General features: G+C 47.6%; 3 protein-coding genes across 5 annotated transcripts; all 3 read left to right on the top strand.

Annotated features, from left to right (window-relative positions):
- The first annotated feature begins 234 nt into the window (after positions 1 to 234).
- Positions 235 to 4,486, top strand: fam117aa (family with sequence similarity 117 member Aa). 2 transcript variants are annotated; one of them, XM_061304288.1, is made up of 8 exons: positions 235 to 548; positions 1,254 to 1,396; positions 3,149 to 3,244; positions 3,302 to 3,406; positions 3,478 to 3,582; positions 3,674 to 3,881; positions 3,962 to 4,142; positions 4,232 to 4,486. In XM_061304288.1, the coding sequence occupies exons 1-8, from the start codon at positions 446 to 448 to the stop codon at positions 4,446 to 4,448; spliced, it is 1,158 nt and encodes a 385-aa protein (XP_061160272.1). In that variant the 5' UTR covers positions 235 to 445; the 3' UTR covers positions 4,449 to 4,486. The 2 variants fall into 2 exon arrangements, with proteins under 2 accessions (XP_061160272.1, XP_061160273.1); XM_061304289.1 differs by lacking the exons at positions 235 to 548; positions 1,254 to 1,396 and adding an exon at positions 2,510 to 2,748.
- A 518-nt stretch (positions 4,487 to 5,004) lies between these two features.
- Positions 5,005 to 10,406, top strand: slc35b1 (solute carrier family 35 member B1). Of its 2 annotated transcripts, XM_061304273.1 has the most exons (12): positions 5,005 to 5,578; positions 6,053 to 6,156; positions 6,282 to 6,412; positions 6,483 to 6,513; positions 6,610 to 6,770; positions 6,921 to 7,047; positions 7,268 to 7,374; positions 7,448 to 7,601; positions 7,812 to 8,449; positions 8,544 to 8,750; positions 9,869 to 9,929; positions 10,181 to 10,406. In XM_061304273.1, the coding sequence occupies exons 1-9, from the start codon at positions 5,454 to 5,456 to the stop codon at positions 7,862 to 7,864; spliced, it is 993 nt and encodes a 330-aa protein (XP_061160257.1). In that variant the 5' UTR covers positions 5,005 to 5,453; the 3' UTR covers positions 7,865 to 8,449; positions 8,544 to 8,750; positions 9,869 to 9,929; positions 10,181 to 10,406. The 2 variants fall into 2 exon arrangements, with proteins under 2 accessions (XP_061160257.1, XP_061160256.1); XM_061304272.1 differs by having other exon boundaries at positions 7,812 to 8,750.
- Positions 8,614 to 10,406, top strand: ndufa4a (NDUFA4 mitochondrial complex associated a). Its single transcript, XM_061304274.1, has 4 exons — positions 8,614 to 8,750; positions 9,348 to 9,436; positions 9,869 to 9,929; positions 10,181 to 10,406. The coding sequence occupies exons 1-4, from the start codon at positions 8,709 to 8,711 to the stop codon at positions 10,235 to 10,237; spliced, it is 249 nt and encodes an 82-aa protein (XP_061160258.1). The 5' UTR covers positions 8,614 to 8,708; the 3' UTR covers positions 10,238 to 10,406.
- Positions 10,407 to 17,220: the final 6,814 nt, after the last annotated feature.

The raw sequence follows: 17,220 nt of genomic DNA, 5'->3' as shown, positions 1-17,220 counted from the left end.
TGGAATCAAAAGAAAGACTTTCTCCAATTTGGACAGAACATCGGTTGGCTAGACTTGCCTGCACAGCCACATACAAAGGAGGCCCCACAATCGTGAAAGTAAAAAGAAGTGGGTTGGACCTCCAAACTTTTTCGGGGGTGCAGATGACGACCAATAGGAGCTCGCTTGACTTGCACCAACCAACCAACCAGATGCCAGATGACCCAAAACTTTTGCATGATGTCGCGACTTCTTCCTGTCACTTGTGTTGAGAGCAGGCACCACGAGAAGAAAAATGAAAACGTGACAAGCAAAGCAAGCATTTTGGGAGCATCACTGCGCGAGAGGTGAAGAAAGGAGCCTGCCTGCCTGCCTGCCTGCCCTGCGCGTATCCGCGCGCGTGTGTGTACGTGCGTGTGACTTCCTTCTAATCTAACCTAACCTAACCTAACCGGACCTGTGAGGGATGTCAGGCCGAAGCGGTGCAGCTTCTCGCGGCTGCAGCAACTCCGGCGTGTCGCTGCTGCCCCTCCGGGCCATGGTGCTCTACCAGCTGCTCCCCAAGACGGGTAAATAAACATCAGTCCACAAGATAATACGTAGTCCATCTCTCTCTCTCTCTCTCTCTCTCTCTCTCTCTCTCTCTCTCTCTCTCTCTCTCTCTCTCTCTCTCTCTCTCTCTCTCTCTCTCTCTCTCTCTCTCTCTCTCTCTCTCTCTCTCTCTCTCTCCCTCTCGCTCCCTCTCGCTCCCTCTCTCTCCCTCTCTCTCCCTCTCTCTCCCTCTCTCTCCCTCTCTCTCCCTCTCTCTCCCTCTCTCTCCCTCCCTCTCCCTCCCTCTCCCTCCCTCTCCCTCCCTCTCCCTCCCTCTCCCTCCCTCTCTCTCTCTCTCTCTCTCTCTCTCTCTCTCTCTCTCTCTCTTAATCATTGCAAAACATATTTTCTGTACAATAGTCATGGTCAAATGATGAGTATCGTAATACTAGTGATATCACTGAAAGATTCATTGTAGAAAGTATATCACAAATATCTATATCTATATAATTGAAATGAGTCCAAATTGTAAATGATGCTGCAATTGTGCAGTCAAAATTGAGTAAAATGTTGAATAAGAGGATGCTTTGTGCTTTATGTGTCGGGCTACTTTTGGGTTGCCCAGGTTCACAATTGTGTGTGTGTGTTTGGACTCACCCAGTGCCTGGGATCAATTTAGTAAATAACTCCGTCGTAAGACTCTTTTCATGCCTTTTTTGTCTCGATGCTCCCCCTCCAAAAAGCTGAGCGGACCTCGGCCCGCCCGCCCAAGCCCACCATGCGGCGGACGCTCTCTTTAGATGCCATCCTGGCGCCGTACCTGCAGGGGCAGTGGCCCAAAGAACCCAAAGAGGGCCCGGCGGGACTCTGCGATAAGGCCACACAGGTGAGCGTCATTTTGCTGCTAGCTTATCTGTGGTGGGAGGCTCAAGTCCCATCAAAAAGGGGTTGGATCCATGCTCCATGGCTTTGCATGGAGATGTCCTTAAGCAAGGTACTTGCCCCAGTTGAAAAAAAGTGCAGCGGTCATTGGGCACCTGATTCTATCACGCTGCTTGCTATCTCTCCTTGCATGCCTGAACATGTGTGATGTGTGCAACACAAAGATATTGTCGATCCAGCAGAGTGGACGTAGACTTGCCCCTTGAGGAATTAGAATCAACATTCAATGAAGAAAAACAAACAAAAAACAACGTTTTGGCTGATTTCTGACTCATTTGGAACATTGAGCCAGTTTTATGTTGTGGTGACACTCAAATTGTGCGATCAAAGTTTGGGACCGAGAGAGGTCGCTGCGTGTGCACGCGCCGCCATCTTGAATTCATGTTTGGCTTTCAGGTGGTTTTTTTTTTTAACTACCCAAGGCAAGCAACTGAAACGAAACCAAAAAAACAACCAAATATTTGTTTTGGTGTGTCTAAACCTCAAGCATGCATGAAAATGGTTGCCGAAGCCACACAGCCCCCTCACATGCTCTTGTCACCTCAGCCCACCCGGGAAACTTTGCCTCCGAGTTTTCGGGGCACAGTTTAAAGGCGAGCGAACCCCCTCTGCCTAGCTCCATTGTGAGGCGAGGCAGACCCCTCCTGACCTCATTATACGCACACCCCATCCCCCCTCCACACACACACACACACACACACACACACACACACACACACACACACACACACACACCAGTCAGCGTCTGCTGCCCCCAGCTTGGTGGCATCCCAACATCCAACTCATCGTTGGCCCGATTTCATCCTTGACTCGGCTTCTATGCAAAGTGCGTCTTCCGCAATCCATGTATTTCAAAGCACAATTATTTTCTTGCCAGGTCCACTTTGTAGCCGTCATGCTGTTGCCTTTGGACTAGAAGTTGTTGTACTTAACTCAATGACTAACATGAGGCATGGCGCTGTGGTCTTTTTATAGCCGCGTGAACCCCCCTAGTGGCAGTGGCCGCGAGGTGTCGAGGTGACGCCTGTAACTTTATCTGGCAAAGTCACGACGTGACTCACTCAGACTTATTTAGCCGCCGCACGGACGCCACACCGACGACGACCACCACAGACAGACAGACAGACAGAGCTTTTCTCTTTTGTGGGATGTGACTGACGGACACTAAGCTGACTTGAATGAGATCGTCCGCCAAGATCCCACAGGGGGGTCCGAACTAGAAGAGTCAGACTTTGGAGGTCGGCGATGGACAGCAGAGCGTCTGCTAGAAAATCCAGAGTTCATGTGAAGAAAACGGTACTGTGTGTGTGTGAATGGCAATGTTTGGAAGATTCTATTCATAGATGTTGTCTCGACTGTACCGTGAGAGCAAGTGCTTGTGTTGAGGTGCATCCTGGCAAGTGGACCATGCACACACACACACACACACACACCTGTTTGGTTTGTCATACTTGTTGGAAGCAAAAAGCCTTTGTGAGGCTGTTGGCGGAGGCGAAGGATTAGTTTGGAGAAAGCATATAGAGAAATTTCAATTTGTCAGCTACGCAATCAATCGGTCAGCCGGTTACTCAGCAAATCACTTCATGGGTTGATCGGCCAATCGGTCGGTTCGTTTATTAGTCAGTCACGTTAGGATGGTACAGTCCACGTGCAGTGGTGGAAAATAAAAGTTGCTTGTCTTGTCTTTTGTTTGCAGACGCCATTTTGTTGGGCAGAGGAGACGCGGGCCAGGAGAAGTTTGGGCGGTCACAAGCGATCAGCATCGTGGGGCAGTGCTGAGCACCTTAAGGAGGCAAGAACCTTCATCATGGTGATCATCACGGTCAGGGTCATGCTCTTCTTCTTGCAGGTGGCCAAGCTGAGGCAGCAGCTGCAGAAGCGATCCCGCCACGCCGCTCCTTCTGCGCCAGGGTACGAAGCGTGGCACCGTCCGCCGACTGCGGGCGTCACCCAGGTACAACTGCTAAAGCCATCGCTCGATTCTTTTGACAGCCCGCATTGTTACTGTTCCTGACGTCACCTCAGGTGCCGTTGAGCGGACTGGCCTCGCGTCTGCGGCGAAGCGACGAGGGCCTCAACTTGGAGCTGGAGGAGGCCTTTGTGTCGGAGAAGCGGGACGACCAGCATGAGGTCCTGATTGGGAGCAGTTGAGATGAAAATGGGGGAGTCGCGGGAAATATAGAATTAAATAAAAACAACGTGTCGCTTTGCTTTGCTGCAGCCGTTGGACATCCCGGACGGGCACAGGGCCCCCGCTCCGGTCCAGAGGTGCAGCAGCGGCTCCCAGAGCGAGTCGTCGCCGGGCCCGCTGGATCTTTCCTTGTTGTCTCCTTCGCAGTCGCCGTGCGCTTTAGATTCTTTCTTGCTGTCGCCGTCAAGCTCACCCTGCTCTTTGAACCCTTCGCTCTTCTCGCCGTCCGAGTCACCAGGTCAGGCGCTCGCGTTCACGGGCTTCTCCAAATATTTGTCATAACCATCATTCGTGTCTGTCTGTGTGTGTGTGTGACAGGGTCTCCTACTCGTGAGGTCGTTTGTCCGTCTCCTTCCGCGCTTTTCCATCCTCCCGCGTTGCCAGCGTGCTCGTCCCCCACCTCGCGGCTGCCGCGGTTGCCGTGCCCCGACCAAAGTTTTTCCTTCCAGCGGCAGCCGCCGGAAGGCTGCGAGCCGCTTGGAGTGTGTCGGGACACAATGTGAGTTCCCTCCATTGTGCATTATACAATGTCGTTTCTACCAACCGTGGACAAATTGTGAGCTTTGACATTACTATCTTTCCCCGCAGGTCCACCTGTCCGGACGAGGCTGTCCACCTGCAGCCGTCTTGTCCCGACCTCAATAAGGTCAACTTCACCCCGCACGGAGGCTCTGCTTTCTGCCCCGTCAGCCTCCTCAAGCCCCTCCTGCCTTCCATGGACCTGCTCTTCCGCGGCCTGTCCGTCTCGCCCGTCAGCGGCTGCCCGGGCCAGGCATCTCCCACCAGGCAGCTGGGCATGCAGTGAGGGTCACGCTGGACTAGACTTGTCTGAGTTTATTTGGGGGGGGGGGGGGGGGGGGGGGGGGCTGACTGCCTCGTCACTGGAACCTCAATTGCAGACTTGTGGATGAATACCAAAATGTTTTGCCTTTGCTACTGTAATATAATCAAGCCTATTGTTTTTGATTGGCATTCTTTTTACCAATTCTTTACTAAGAGCTTTCTTCTAACAATTGTGATGATGTTTAGTTGTGTTCATACATTTACGTACCCTGGCAGAATTCATGAATATGAGATGTGTATCGAATATGAGTGACCAGGGAAATAATCCTTATTTGAATAGCGTTGAAATTTAAATGGATTGTATTCTTAAATTCCAATTTCATATTCATCCGATCTATGCTCGTACGACACGTGGATTTGCGGTTTTTAAATACCTTAGTCCCGCCCATCTCTACCCAAGAAGCGCCATGATTGGCCAATGAGAGTTGTATCTCTAGTTTGTGGACCAATCCACTCAATCCACATACTGCGACGTCAAAAGGCATGCGACGTTTTTAACAAAAGGACCTCTTCTTTTTGTTTTTAACTGAACAGCTGTCTTTTGCATCGTCGTGATAGAAATGTGTGGTCAGGCCTAAAACATAACTAACACCAGTAAAACCGTTGTTTTGGTCGAGGCGCGTTAAGATAAATCTAGTCTACGTCAAAGAGTCGACGAGAATATGAGAAACTAAAATTCAGGCAAATTCAGGGACACCGTTTTAAGGTCTTTTCACAACGGCACATTTCCGGACGCAGTTTAATGAAACCTGTAATCACAACATCGTCATCACAACAACATTCCTCTGCAGCGGACTAGACAGAATAAGAATCAATAAAATGACACTTGCGGTGCACAAGTGAAACTATAAAAGCTGAATAGCCACTCCGGCTCGTGACCGCGGCTATAGTGGAGCGGGACGTCGCTATTGCGGGGCCCGGGAGCCTGGGGGTGTCGGTTTCCATACCCGGACTGGTGGCGGACGGCATGGCTTCGGGCAAAGGAGCATCCAGGGGCCCATCGCTGTGGGACAACATGCGCTTGCGCTTCATCGTGTGTTTTCTGGGCGTCTTCGTGTGTTATTTCTATTATGGAATTTTGCAAGAAACCATGTAAGTAACCAGGATCAGTGGCGTTTACCTGACAGCTGTTTGCATTGTGATAGTTGACGTTGGAGCTACTATTCGTCTTCATTTTCCCCTCACGGGATTAATAACCTTCAGCAATACAACAAATGATATCCTTCCTGAATCATTGGACTAGATCAATTGACAATTCAATTGAGCTCTCTTTCCAAGTATTACAACTTATTCAAATGCTTACTTCCTATTCCAAAGTTTGATTTACTTTTGAAATACTTGCATTTGTTCATATGGTGATTCTTACAACGTCAGGTGGAAGTGGGCCACGACACTGGCGGAATGCTGTTGCCCAAGTGGCAAGTGCGGCAATCATATCTGGTTTCCACATGACGACAATGTCATGCACACAGTATTTATCTAGCAAGAACTTGGTTGAACTAGAATGCATCGCAGCCTCACCACCAGATGAAGTATCTAACTTTTGTATTGCATTTTTCACGACAGTACAAGAGGTGATTATGGCCACGGCGACCAAAAGGAGAAGTTTCGATTTGCCAGGACCTTGGTGTTCATCCAGTGCATCATTAACGCACTGTTTGCCAGGATACGTAAGTATTCGGATAGAGCGCAAGATGCTGGTTCAAATTTCACAGGCTATTTAGCCCAACAGGAAATATGGGAAATCTTCTGTCTATCTCTCTCTCTCCTGTGTTTCTTTTTCCTCTTACCCCAGTGATTCAGTTCTTCGAGGGTCCCAAGCCAGACTTCACCAGGAGCTGGCTGTACGCCCTTTGTTCCCTCTCCTACGTGGGAGCCATGGTGTCCAGTAACTCTGCCTTACAATATGTCAACTACCCCACACAGGTCAGCCAGAGGTCCCTCAAATGTACTTGATGAAGTGTTTGTAGTTCCTAAAACAATATCCTGATTTTAGGTGCTGGGAAAATCTTGCAAGCCAATCCCAGGTGAGCTGACAAATTGAATGGGATGGAATTGGAACCATCTCACCTAGCGTGTTTGGAGAGCTTTTCCTGCTCACAAAGTTATTCCAACATGTGCAGTGATGATCTTGGGGGTGACCATCTTGAGGAAGCGCTACCCGATGGCCAAGTACTTGTGCGTGCTTCTGATCGTGAGCGGGGTAGCGCTCTTTCTATACAAGCCCAACAAGAGCTCAGCTGTGGCGGAGGACCACATCTTTGGCTTCGGAGAGATCCTCTTGGTGAGTAGGTCGAAAGTAAAAAAAAAAAGTTGCACCTTGAACTCTATGCTGGCAATTCTGACACCATTCTGATGTGAAGATTTCTGATGACCATGAAGATGGATTCCATTTTGTGTTCATGACCACAGTGAAATGGTCCTATTCTTACAGCTAGTTTCTCTCACGCTGGATGGCCTGACAGGTGTGGCTCAGGACCACATGAGGACCCGCTTCCAAACCAGCGCCAACCACATGATGCTCAACATCAATCTGTGGTCCACGGTGCTCCTAGGACTGGGTAAGTCACTTGAGCAATTTTACAAATGCCAATTGATAGCCGTGATTGTCTTCAGCAGTCTGAAATATTTCTACACACCACTTGGTGGCGCCACTTATGTTTCCGTCACATCGATCGCACAGCATCTACATGCTAGTCTCGTTCATATATAAAAAACCAGACTACTTTTGATCATTTTTGTCCAAGAGACTAAAAGGTCTCTTACTGTACGTGTGCGCAGTTGTGCTGTGGACCGGTGAGGTGTGGGACTTCCTGAGCTTTACTGAACGTTACCCGAGCATCTTGTACAACATCCTCCTGTTTGGATTGACCAGTGCGTTGGGCCAGGTGAGCCAACGTTCAAAGTTGATTCAACGCTGCCATGGCATAGTCCAAAAATAACGACACTGTTTGATGCCAGACGTTCATCTTCATGACGGTGGTTTACTTCGGACCTTTGACGTGCTCCATCGTCACCACCACCAGGAAGTTTTTCACTATCCTGGGCTCCGTCCTTCTCTTTGGGAATCAAATGAGCGACATGCAGTGGGTCGGCACCATCCTGGTGTTCCTCGGTGAGAGAAATTGCCAATTTAGTTGGGTGTACATATAGATGCCTTGACCTGCATGTTTGATTTGCTCCGTGAGCATGCTTGTTACGTAAGTCCTGCTCATCTCAGATTGTCTTTCCTTACTGAAATGAATAGAAACGCGGCTAGTATCTCAAAACTTGGGGTAGTTGGGTCACTCGTTTGTTTTTGACACCTCTGTTGTGGACTTTTCAGGTCTTGGTTTGGACGCTAAATTTGGCAAAGGACCCAAGAAGACGACATACTAAGACACCCATCACGAGTCGGAACCTTCTTACACAGGCTGCAACTTCTATGACCTCATTTTTAATTCATACAAACTCCTCCGTTTTAACGCATTCATCAAGGACAAAACATTTCAGCCTCTCCAAGTCACGAATTGACCAAAAAATGGCATCATGTTTCAGTATCATGTTCAAGGCCAATAATTACCCATGTCAATTGTCATTTATAAAGCATAGGAGTCTTGGTTGAATGTTTTTTTTCTACAAATGATCGGATACTTTCATTAAAAGGGAACTAGTCACCTTTCATCGTATTCCAATTCATTGGCGACAGCGACTCCTGTTGCCGCTTACTGGTGGTACAGTCACTCTGGTGGCCACGCTCATCAAGCGTTCGATCTTGACGATAGTCATCCTCTGATGATTTAAAGACACGACGCAAAACGTCATTAAAACGCCGTTTTGATACATTTATATAAATTACGTGTGACTGTGACGTCTTAATATGGAAGATACCTGAAAGGACACATTTGAAGGAAACCTCAACAATGGCAACCTCTGACAGCTCCAAATATGAACCCAACCATGAATTAAGAAAACGGCACAAATGTAACCTTTCAGGACGTAAACTGTTTCCTCCCTACTGTATAAAATCTAGTCGAGTTATAGTGATCACTTGAGCGTTTTTGCAACTTTTTGTCAGGCAATCACCTCGGCGTCCTATTTGAGCGCCGCCTGCCCGCCTGACTGCCTGCCTGCCTGTCTTCCTTCGGCTCAAACTGGCGGATTAAACAACTCCGTTTTTGGCCAGACTTCTTTTAATCCATCATCTGTGTACAAATTGGGAGAAGCTACACCCTACATCAGGATGTTGGCTACAGTCCGCAAGCAACTGATCAACCACCCGGCTGTGAGTAAAGCGAGTTTAACCGAGCAAAACGTTGCCATGTCGCAATGTTTGCTTCGGAATTCTGTGGATTTCCTTGGTTAGCTTAGCAACGCTAGCTTTGAAACGCGCTGAACTTTGCGTCGTAAACAATTCATCCCAATCTTATCGTGTTATCCCGTAACATGTACCATTACGCATTTGAAGTGCTTCAACGTGCATGTAGGGATGCTTTGGAGTGAAATCGGGCCAGACGGCGGCCGCACACCGTGCCTGATAAGACTAACGCCAAGTAGGTGCGAAGTTGTAAATAGCAGGCGCTGCTGCTGCTGCTGCTGCTGCTGCTGTTTACACATGTGGCAGGCACAGCTCTTGAAACGTAGTCATTATTAAACTACTCGACTCGAAAATAGCTCTTTCATATACATATATATTTCTAAACACGTTATGATTTTCTTCAACAATGGGTCTGACTGTCATTGTATATCAAGTTAAGAAAGTGGTTATTTCTAGTGTTCACGTTTGTGCTTGTCACCAACTTGTCAGTGGTCCAACGTGAAAATGGCCTTTTTTTTTTTTCTTTTTCTTCCTCTTCATTATTCTTTGGCTTGCTCCTTGCAGTTGATTCCACTCTTCATCTTCATCGGTGGAGGCACAGTCATGTCCTTGGCGTACCTGGCTCGCCTGGGCCTGAGGAACCCAGATGTGTGGTAAACATGCTCACCAAATTTAGAGGAAATTAATACTACAAAAAACGAATATTCCAATTCATTTGCTAAATGCTTTTTATAACACTGCACGCTTATACATCTCAGCAATGCCTCGAAACCACCACTAGGTGGCAGTATCGCTCCGTTAATGGTCACTTCAAACAGTCTGTATTGTTGACGGTTTAAAAGGCAAACTGCTTCTTATAACTTGTTGTTTTTCTGATCTTTTTTTCATTTTACACAGTTTTCTCAATGGTAATGTAAACTGAGCTGTAGTTTTATTTTGTTCGGACTTTTATTGTGAAGCACCTAGTCAATGGGAAGAATTTGGGATTGTGTACACTTTCATTGTTCCTCGCATAGTTTTTGTCATGCATTCACTGTATTGGACTTGAATTTTCAAACCAAATCATTTTTAATTGATTTCTGCAGCTGGGATCGGAAGAACAACCCCGAGCCATGGAACAAAATGTCCCCGACTGATCAGTACAAGGTTGGTTTAAACAGATGGCTAATTCTACAACTCAAAAATCAGTTTGCAACTCGATGTCAGGTTGGTTAAGAATTAAATGGCAATTATTACATCATAATTTGCAACTTGCTTGCTAAAGTGCTTCTTAGTGAACATTACTGCTGCCAATAGGACCCACCACATTGGAAGTGTGGACAGCTCCATTTGAAATTGTAACACATGGGACAGTTGAAAGCGTTTGAGCCACTTTTGGTCTCTTCTGCGATTTCCAGTTCTACACAGTCAACACGGACTACAGCAAACTGAAGAAGCAAGGTCCCGACTTCTAAAGCGTCTCTCGTCCGCTGGAGCAAACGCACAAGTGCACTGTTGGACGCGCATCATGAGTCATATTTAAGTTTCATCATCGCGTCTCCTTTTATTTGAAAGCGTGCTCGTCTTCACTTTTGAGTGCGTCAATAAAGCGAAAGGAGTCTTTCTCCTCCTGACAAGAGAAAAGAGTCTATTTCTTTTTATTGGAATTCTTTCTTTGTGTCCTTGTGCAGCATGTTCACTCATGTTTGCTTTTTATTTGCTGGCTTGCATCCTCCTCTCTCCTCATTTCACCTTCTTCTGGCCGCCATCCAGAATCTTATCAGTCGAATCAGCTCGTAAATCCAAAGGGAGTGCCTTCTAAAAAAAGTCTTAGCAAGCAAGCAAGCGATGCCTTGAATATTTCCTTTTTCTAACAATTAAGCAAAGGAAAGAATACTAGTACTGTAGAGGATCTTCTTCAGTCTGATAAGTTTGTAAATGTCAACACGTCGCCGTGTCTGAGGCGTCGCAGCATGCGGGAAAGCCGAGAAGCGCGAGCAGCCTACGTGGCTGTCCGTGTAAAATGTCAAGAAGACCTTTTGTGTTTGAACAGAAGCACTCTGTTAAATCCACCGGCACCTTCACGTGCACAATGCAGAAGCCTGCTTTATCTAAGACAAGTGCGTTTCGTACAAAAAAAGCTTGAAGCTGAATTAGCCGTGTTCTAGACATAACGGGTTGCGCTAAAATACAGTTTTTTTAAGTGAATGGTGGAAAATACTAGCATGCTGCATGTTTCTGGTGCAGGTCTTCCAAAATAAATCATTTTCTAAATGAGTCCAAAAATTGGATGCAAAAAAAATCGTTTTTGCACCGTGCAAATAAAGTGCCTCTTAATTAAATTGCTTGTCATTTGTTTCTGTTTTTTATCACCAAAACCCTTTGAGGGAATTGCGTTGCTACGGTAACCACTCAACTCAGCTCATGCTTTCCCACACAGGTCAGCAGCAGGTTGCCAATTGTCAAGTGCCTTGAAAGAAGGCAAGGTGCACTTAGAGCTGTACTGCCTTGCACCAATAGCGGGCGCTATCCAACTGATAGTCATTCCTTTTGTCCATACAGGAAATAATGGTGCTTAAAACATTGACAGTTTAATACATGAAAGAGGAACCAAGGGCAAACAATAACACTGGTGCAAAGTGAAACGTTACAGCGCACCTGGTCTTTGGATTGAGGTCACCACAATGCAAAGCCAAGGTTGCAGAGAAACCCACACAAGTCTTTGTGTGAGGGACTTTGTTGCTGCTGATGTTTGTAGATCGGAGCCTGCTACAGGGACAACAAAGAAACATTCAAAGCCAAACGAATGTGCGTGGACCAAGAGACTTTGTCAAAGAACTTTTATCTCAACAAAGTCTTATTGATCCTCGTGCTTTGTCAGGCGCGATGAGTCGACAAAGTGCCATATTGCGCGGCACGTCGCCAAAGGTCACGGCTGTCGTCAAATTTTCCTCACGAGGGATGGCGGCGGCGGCGGTTAGCAGCTGTTTAGAGAGAAATAGCACCGGGATGAATCACTGACATCTCAGGGACGCTGAAGCCGAGCGACTCGGTGCTGTTTTATGTAGCGTGCGGGGACGAGACGTGTCGAGGCCGCGGGTTTGATCCTGAAACTATCAGTGCCGCATGAATTGTGTCCTCAGGCAAAAGCGCAGATGCTAGCTGTTGTGTGTTTTATGTGGCAGAGGGAACATCTTCACTGGGAAAAAAAGGCAGGTGAAGAACACAAAAAGTACAGTGTCTGTCTTGGTGATTATGGAACAAAATTGGGATCCGATCTAAATGGACGTTTTATAGCATTTACACCTTAGTTGCTTGGCTAATTAATCGACTTTTATTATTATTTCTGGTTTATTTGTCACACAAACCACGCACGCCACTCGGAGTGGCCCCTCAAACGTTTAGCGGTACTGAACCATTTAAAGATGTAATACTACCTTTGGCCACTAGACGGCAGACATCGCGCACGAACTCTTGCAACACTGCTGCTGTCATAGCGAAGAAGTCCGTGTCATTGCCTCGACGACACCGAGCTCTAAAGTACACGCACATAAAAAACGCGGAGTATTTTTCCTCACACAACATTTAAAGTTCGTTGAAAGTACACGAGGATTGAATACATTGGTGTCCTCCCAAAACCTCGATCCATCCGAGGCTTAATTGTAGTACAGACGCGTATGGTTGCTTAATTGGACACCTGACACCTGGCCGAGCCCGCGTCGTTGTGATGGACTTCCACCACCAACTTTACTTGCCTAAGTGGACTCCATCTTCACAAAGGTGAGCAAACCACACTTTGGGGATTTGAATGACATACCTTTGTGAAAACATGCACAAAATGACTTCTTGCGTTCGTTTATTTGCTGTTGAGCACTTTGGTGACGTGTAAAATGCCGCCCGCCCTCAAACCGATGTCAAATCCAGAACAAGCCTTCTTCAAAACATTGATAATCTTCCACTTTGCTTTTAAAAGCCATTTCCAGCAGGCTCAAAAAGATGAATATTGTCAATTGCTGCCGAGTTTGGGTCGGTTTCACATGACAACGTGAAATTGATTTGGGCATGTCTATCCTGGCTGGACCTAGAAAAAAAGTCTCAAGAAATGTCTGGTCCAGTAGTCTGCCTTTTGCCCTTCAGATCTTCAGATTTAGTATGTCATCTAGAACAGGATAAGCCATAGAGAAAAAGAACTGATGAGAGAGGGGAAAAGGAAGCATTCAAACAATCTTTTTCTTTTTTCTCCCCCCACCACTGGTAAACAGGTCAGAATTTAAATAGCTGAAAATAGAACATCTGGCTGGGCCTTGTCAGTCAGCGGCGTGTAATGAAATATGGAAATACGGCACTCTTCAAAGAGAAGACGCGGGCCTCTTGGTGGCGACGTCTCCGACGTCCGCCCATCGCCAATACCCTCTCAGCCCCGCCCTCTCGAAAAAAGCCTGCTATATTTCCAGGTGCGGGCGCCGCGGCCCAGTCCGCCGCCGGTGCCAGCTCGTTAGCACTCGCAGCCTGGCAGAGTTGGCAGCTGGCATCATTAAACTTCAAACCTGTTTTGGACCCGGGGCGCCGCCGCGGGGAGAGACCCCCCCCCCCCATCTCCGTGTGCTCCCTCTCCCGCCGACAGCTGATTAGCCGCAATTTGACGGCGGCCGTGCGCTAACCAAACACAGCCATTCAAATAGTAGATTTAGTCTTGATGTCAATTTTCTGTATCAGAATTTGAAATAGCTGTTTTCTTCCAGATGCTGGAATCCAATGATCCAATTGTGCAGCAAACAACTTGTTTGACGTACGTTTGGACGGAGGTCTGGCTTGAAGGATTCGGCCCTTGTCTGACTTGATGGACATTAGAGGTGAGAAACGTTCTCTTCGGGGTTGATCGGAGGACACCGCCGGCCGGGCTTTGTCTGCGTGTGCCTGAATAGACAGCACGTCTTCACACTCCAAAAGACTTCTTTTTAAAGACGTGGCCGCCACTGTCGCCGAGAACAAAAGCGTAAGGGCGCCCTTGGGAGCTCGTAATTCAGCGGCGCGCTTAACGAATAAGTAGCAGCGGCGATGGAATTTATTCAGGCTCGGAAAATAGAACGGAGAAGGCCGTCAATGAGGTGTGGAGGGAACATTTACCGGCGCCAGCATTTTCAAACATAAGTGCCTCCTTTTTTTTTTGTTTTGTTTGGAAGCTACTTTTAACGAGTGCCCGTTGGATCGTTACGGCTAAATGAGCGGGAGGTTAATAGGAGGTCCAGTGGAGAAAACTGGAGTGGGTGTCCGGCTCTTTAAAGGATCCCTAATGATCTCGCGTTGATGGGCAAAGCTCTGACGTGGAGGTCGCGTAGCTGTGGACTCCGGCGCTTTGGGGTTCCGCCACCGTCCCCTGAGACGGAACCCTTTGTCGCCTCAATTAAAAACGCAGATGAAGATGAGCGTCTTCTTTGGCACGCCTTCACTAGAGGGCAGCAGAGTGTTGTGGAGCTCTTGAGAGTAAATCCAGCCCGTTGGGCCAAAGACCTGGAACCAAATGGCACGACATGGAGTCTTGATCTCAGTGTCTACAATGGCAAGCTGTGTCTTCCGTGGTCCCGGTGTCTACGTTTCCCATCGGTCACTACGGAAAATCAGTTCTTCTTCTATCCCTGTTGAGCCGTGATGTCATTATTGTGCATCAGTCACTGAAAAAGCCTTAGTCTAAATGTGTTTGCGCTTCATTCTAAACACTGCCATCCACTGGTCAGTCCTTGTAAATGCAAAAACGGTAACTACAACAGAAAGGCTTCGAAAAACGCTTAGGAAAATAAATGGCAAATAAATCTGGCAAAAAGCACCAGCAGAATTTCCACACGCCATAGTTCCTCTTTATTCAGCATCTGCTCATCTGTCACATGTCCTCTATTACTAGTGCATCCAAGCAATGATTAGGATTAATGGAGGACATGAGCAAAACAATCAGAGTCCTTAATTTCCAGCCCGTGTTTGCAATTTAGCGCTCGCTAATGTAGCGCACACGCTCTCATTCTCCTTCCTTCCGTCCGTCGCCCTGGCTGCTTCATTACACCTTATTGCAGAGAGAAGCAGGCCACACAATCACAGACATTTAAATAGAGATTGCGTGCAAAACAAGTCTTGCGCGCCGCACGCTCCGGCCGGCTTTGAAGACGTGGAGGAGAAGATGCGGGCTCATTGCGGCCTTAATGCATCCCATAACTGAGGCGAGCCGGAGCGCGCCGCCGCCGCCACCGCCGCCGCGTCTATTAGGTCTAATGACAGCCGACGGATGGACGCCGACGTCCGCTCGGAGGCGAGATGAGGCCCAGCGGGCTAAATGCCGCCCCGCCGCTAATATGCAGATGGAAAACAAATTCGCCGGGAATATTTCCGTTATGATCGCCCGCTCGTCTCATTACGAGATGTTTTGTTGTTCCGCGCCAGCGTAATTGTTTGTCGTGCGACGTGGGCGAACCCGGGGAAAGTTGACGCAGAGTTCGCATTTTAGAATCTTCTTATTGATACACTAAAGAGTTGCCATAGTAGTATTTTTTTATTTCTTTTTTTTACTAATATTACCACAAATGACTGCAGCTAAAAATTGTTTTGTCTTTTATTCTAACGAAGAGTTACAATGTCAGATTTTCTTGAGGAAGAAAATGCAAAACTAAGTCTTATTTGTGAAAGATTCTAAATGACAAAACAACTTTTAACGTTGTGGAAAGTCAGACAGAATCAGCTTTGGCATCACAACAACAACAAAATCAGAATGAAGTGAAAGCAACCCAATTACAACATCACAGTGGAAAGTTTGTTGTCGTTGTTCCTGCTCATGAGCTCATTTGCATGTTATTAGAGCTTTTCATTAGGGCCAGTCAAAGCGCGTTGTTCATCACGGAAAGGGCGCCGACACAAAGCGCCATTAATGTGAGCCAACGCGCTCGTAATGATGTCACGGCGAGGACAAAAAGCCCTCCGCTCGGCCTAATTCTCCCACACGCCTCTCTCGCCCAGACTTGAGACGAGCGCCGCCGCCGGTAGGTAGGTAAGTAGGTAGGCAGGCCTAATTGGAAACATGCGGAGCCAACGCCATTGTCCGACTCCCTTTTTTTCCCCCTCCAATCCGTTTTCAAGTCAATTAGCTGCTCGGCCAGGAGAGGGCGCATAATTAGCCCACCAGCAGCATCATCGGCGAGCGAGCGATCGCTGCCGGGCAGCCACGCTCAAGCTGCTTGCAGTAAATACAAGTCCAGAAAACAAGCTCAACTATGCACAAGCCTTTTTCACACTGCCTGGAAAAGACGACAAGAATGGAAACGACACTCAATCGGGGCTGGCCTTTAAATCATTAGCTGAATACCCGGGGGCCACTGTCTGAATTGTTGGGACTCCAAATGGTCACTTTTTGTACGTTGGCCTCGCGTGGCGAGCTAAATGTCCGAAAGATGTCTCTTTTTAGATCGAAAGCCATGGTCGCTTATTGCCTCCATCCGTCTCCCGGTTTCTTATTGGCAGTCCCGGCAGATGGCGCCGCCTATCTCCTCTGATCATCTGTTACCGCTGACGGAACATATTGGATTATCGATTTTGTCAGGGTTAGGGTCTTTGAAGGCGGTCCAAAGGCTCGGATCGGCCGACGGAACGATAAAAAAACAACAACAGCAAACACATGCTGGTCCCTTTTCCATGTTTGATCCTTGCCAGAGTGGAGATTTGTCCACGCGAGTGTAATACATTGTCTGCCTGAAAATATGACGAAGAAGATATGACGAATTCTCAGAGACAACATAAGAGGCCGGCCATGCAGTCCAACTGTTCTTTTCAAATGTGGTCCCGAGTGTCCAAAAGGGGGTTATCCAAGGTTTTGCACATCCCAAATAATTTAGTGCGTCTCAACAATTCGGGATTCAAGTTGAAGGAAAGCAACTATGTTTTGCGGCTCACAGAGGAACCCGAGTCAAACCACTTCCAGGTGTGTTACAATTGCATCAAATTGTAGACGCTGGAATTAGTCCTCAAGCGTCAACTAAATGAACATCAAACCGAAGTGAAACCACTTCCGGTTGTTTACACATGCTCGATGCTCACGTGTTTTTGTTGTTCTTGTTCCCCCCCCTGCCAAACGTAACAAATGTTACTCAGTCGGGAGCACAAAGTGAACCAACAGAAGCCATACAGCTCTTCATTTGAAAATAGGAGCGAATTCTCTTTCTGACCTACATTAGATCAATAGAGTGCTGAATTCATTTCTGTTTTAATTTCATAGGCAAAATGCTGCGTGTGCTCGTCACCAAAGTGAAGCCCGTTCAAAGCATTCTGCTTCTTTGTCACCACGGGACAAAAGAGCACAATGCCGGCGGCAGCGGCGGCGGAGGATGACGCGTGACACTGCCCGTGTTACACCTGCGCCGCTTTAATGGTGTGAACGGGCCTGTTAAAGCCTCCGAAGCCACGGCCTCCGTCACGTTATGAG

This window comes from Syngnathus typhle, linkage group LG17, assembly GCF_033458585.1.
Source record: "Syngnathus typhle isolate RoL2023-S1 ecotype Sweden linkage group LG17, RoL_Styp_1.0, whole genome shotgun sequence".
NCBI lineage: Eukaryota > Metazoa > Chordata > Actinopteri > Syngnathiformes > Syngnathidae > Syngnathus > Syngnathus typhle.
The sequence above is the reverse complement of the archived record's forward strand: the minus strand, read 5'-3'. Positions and strand labels throughout refer to the sequence as shown.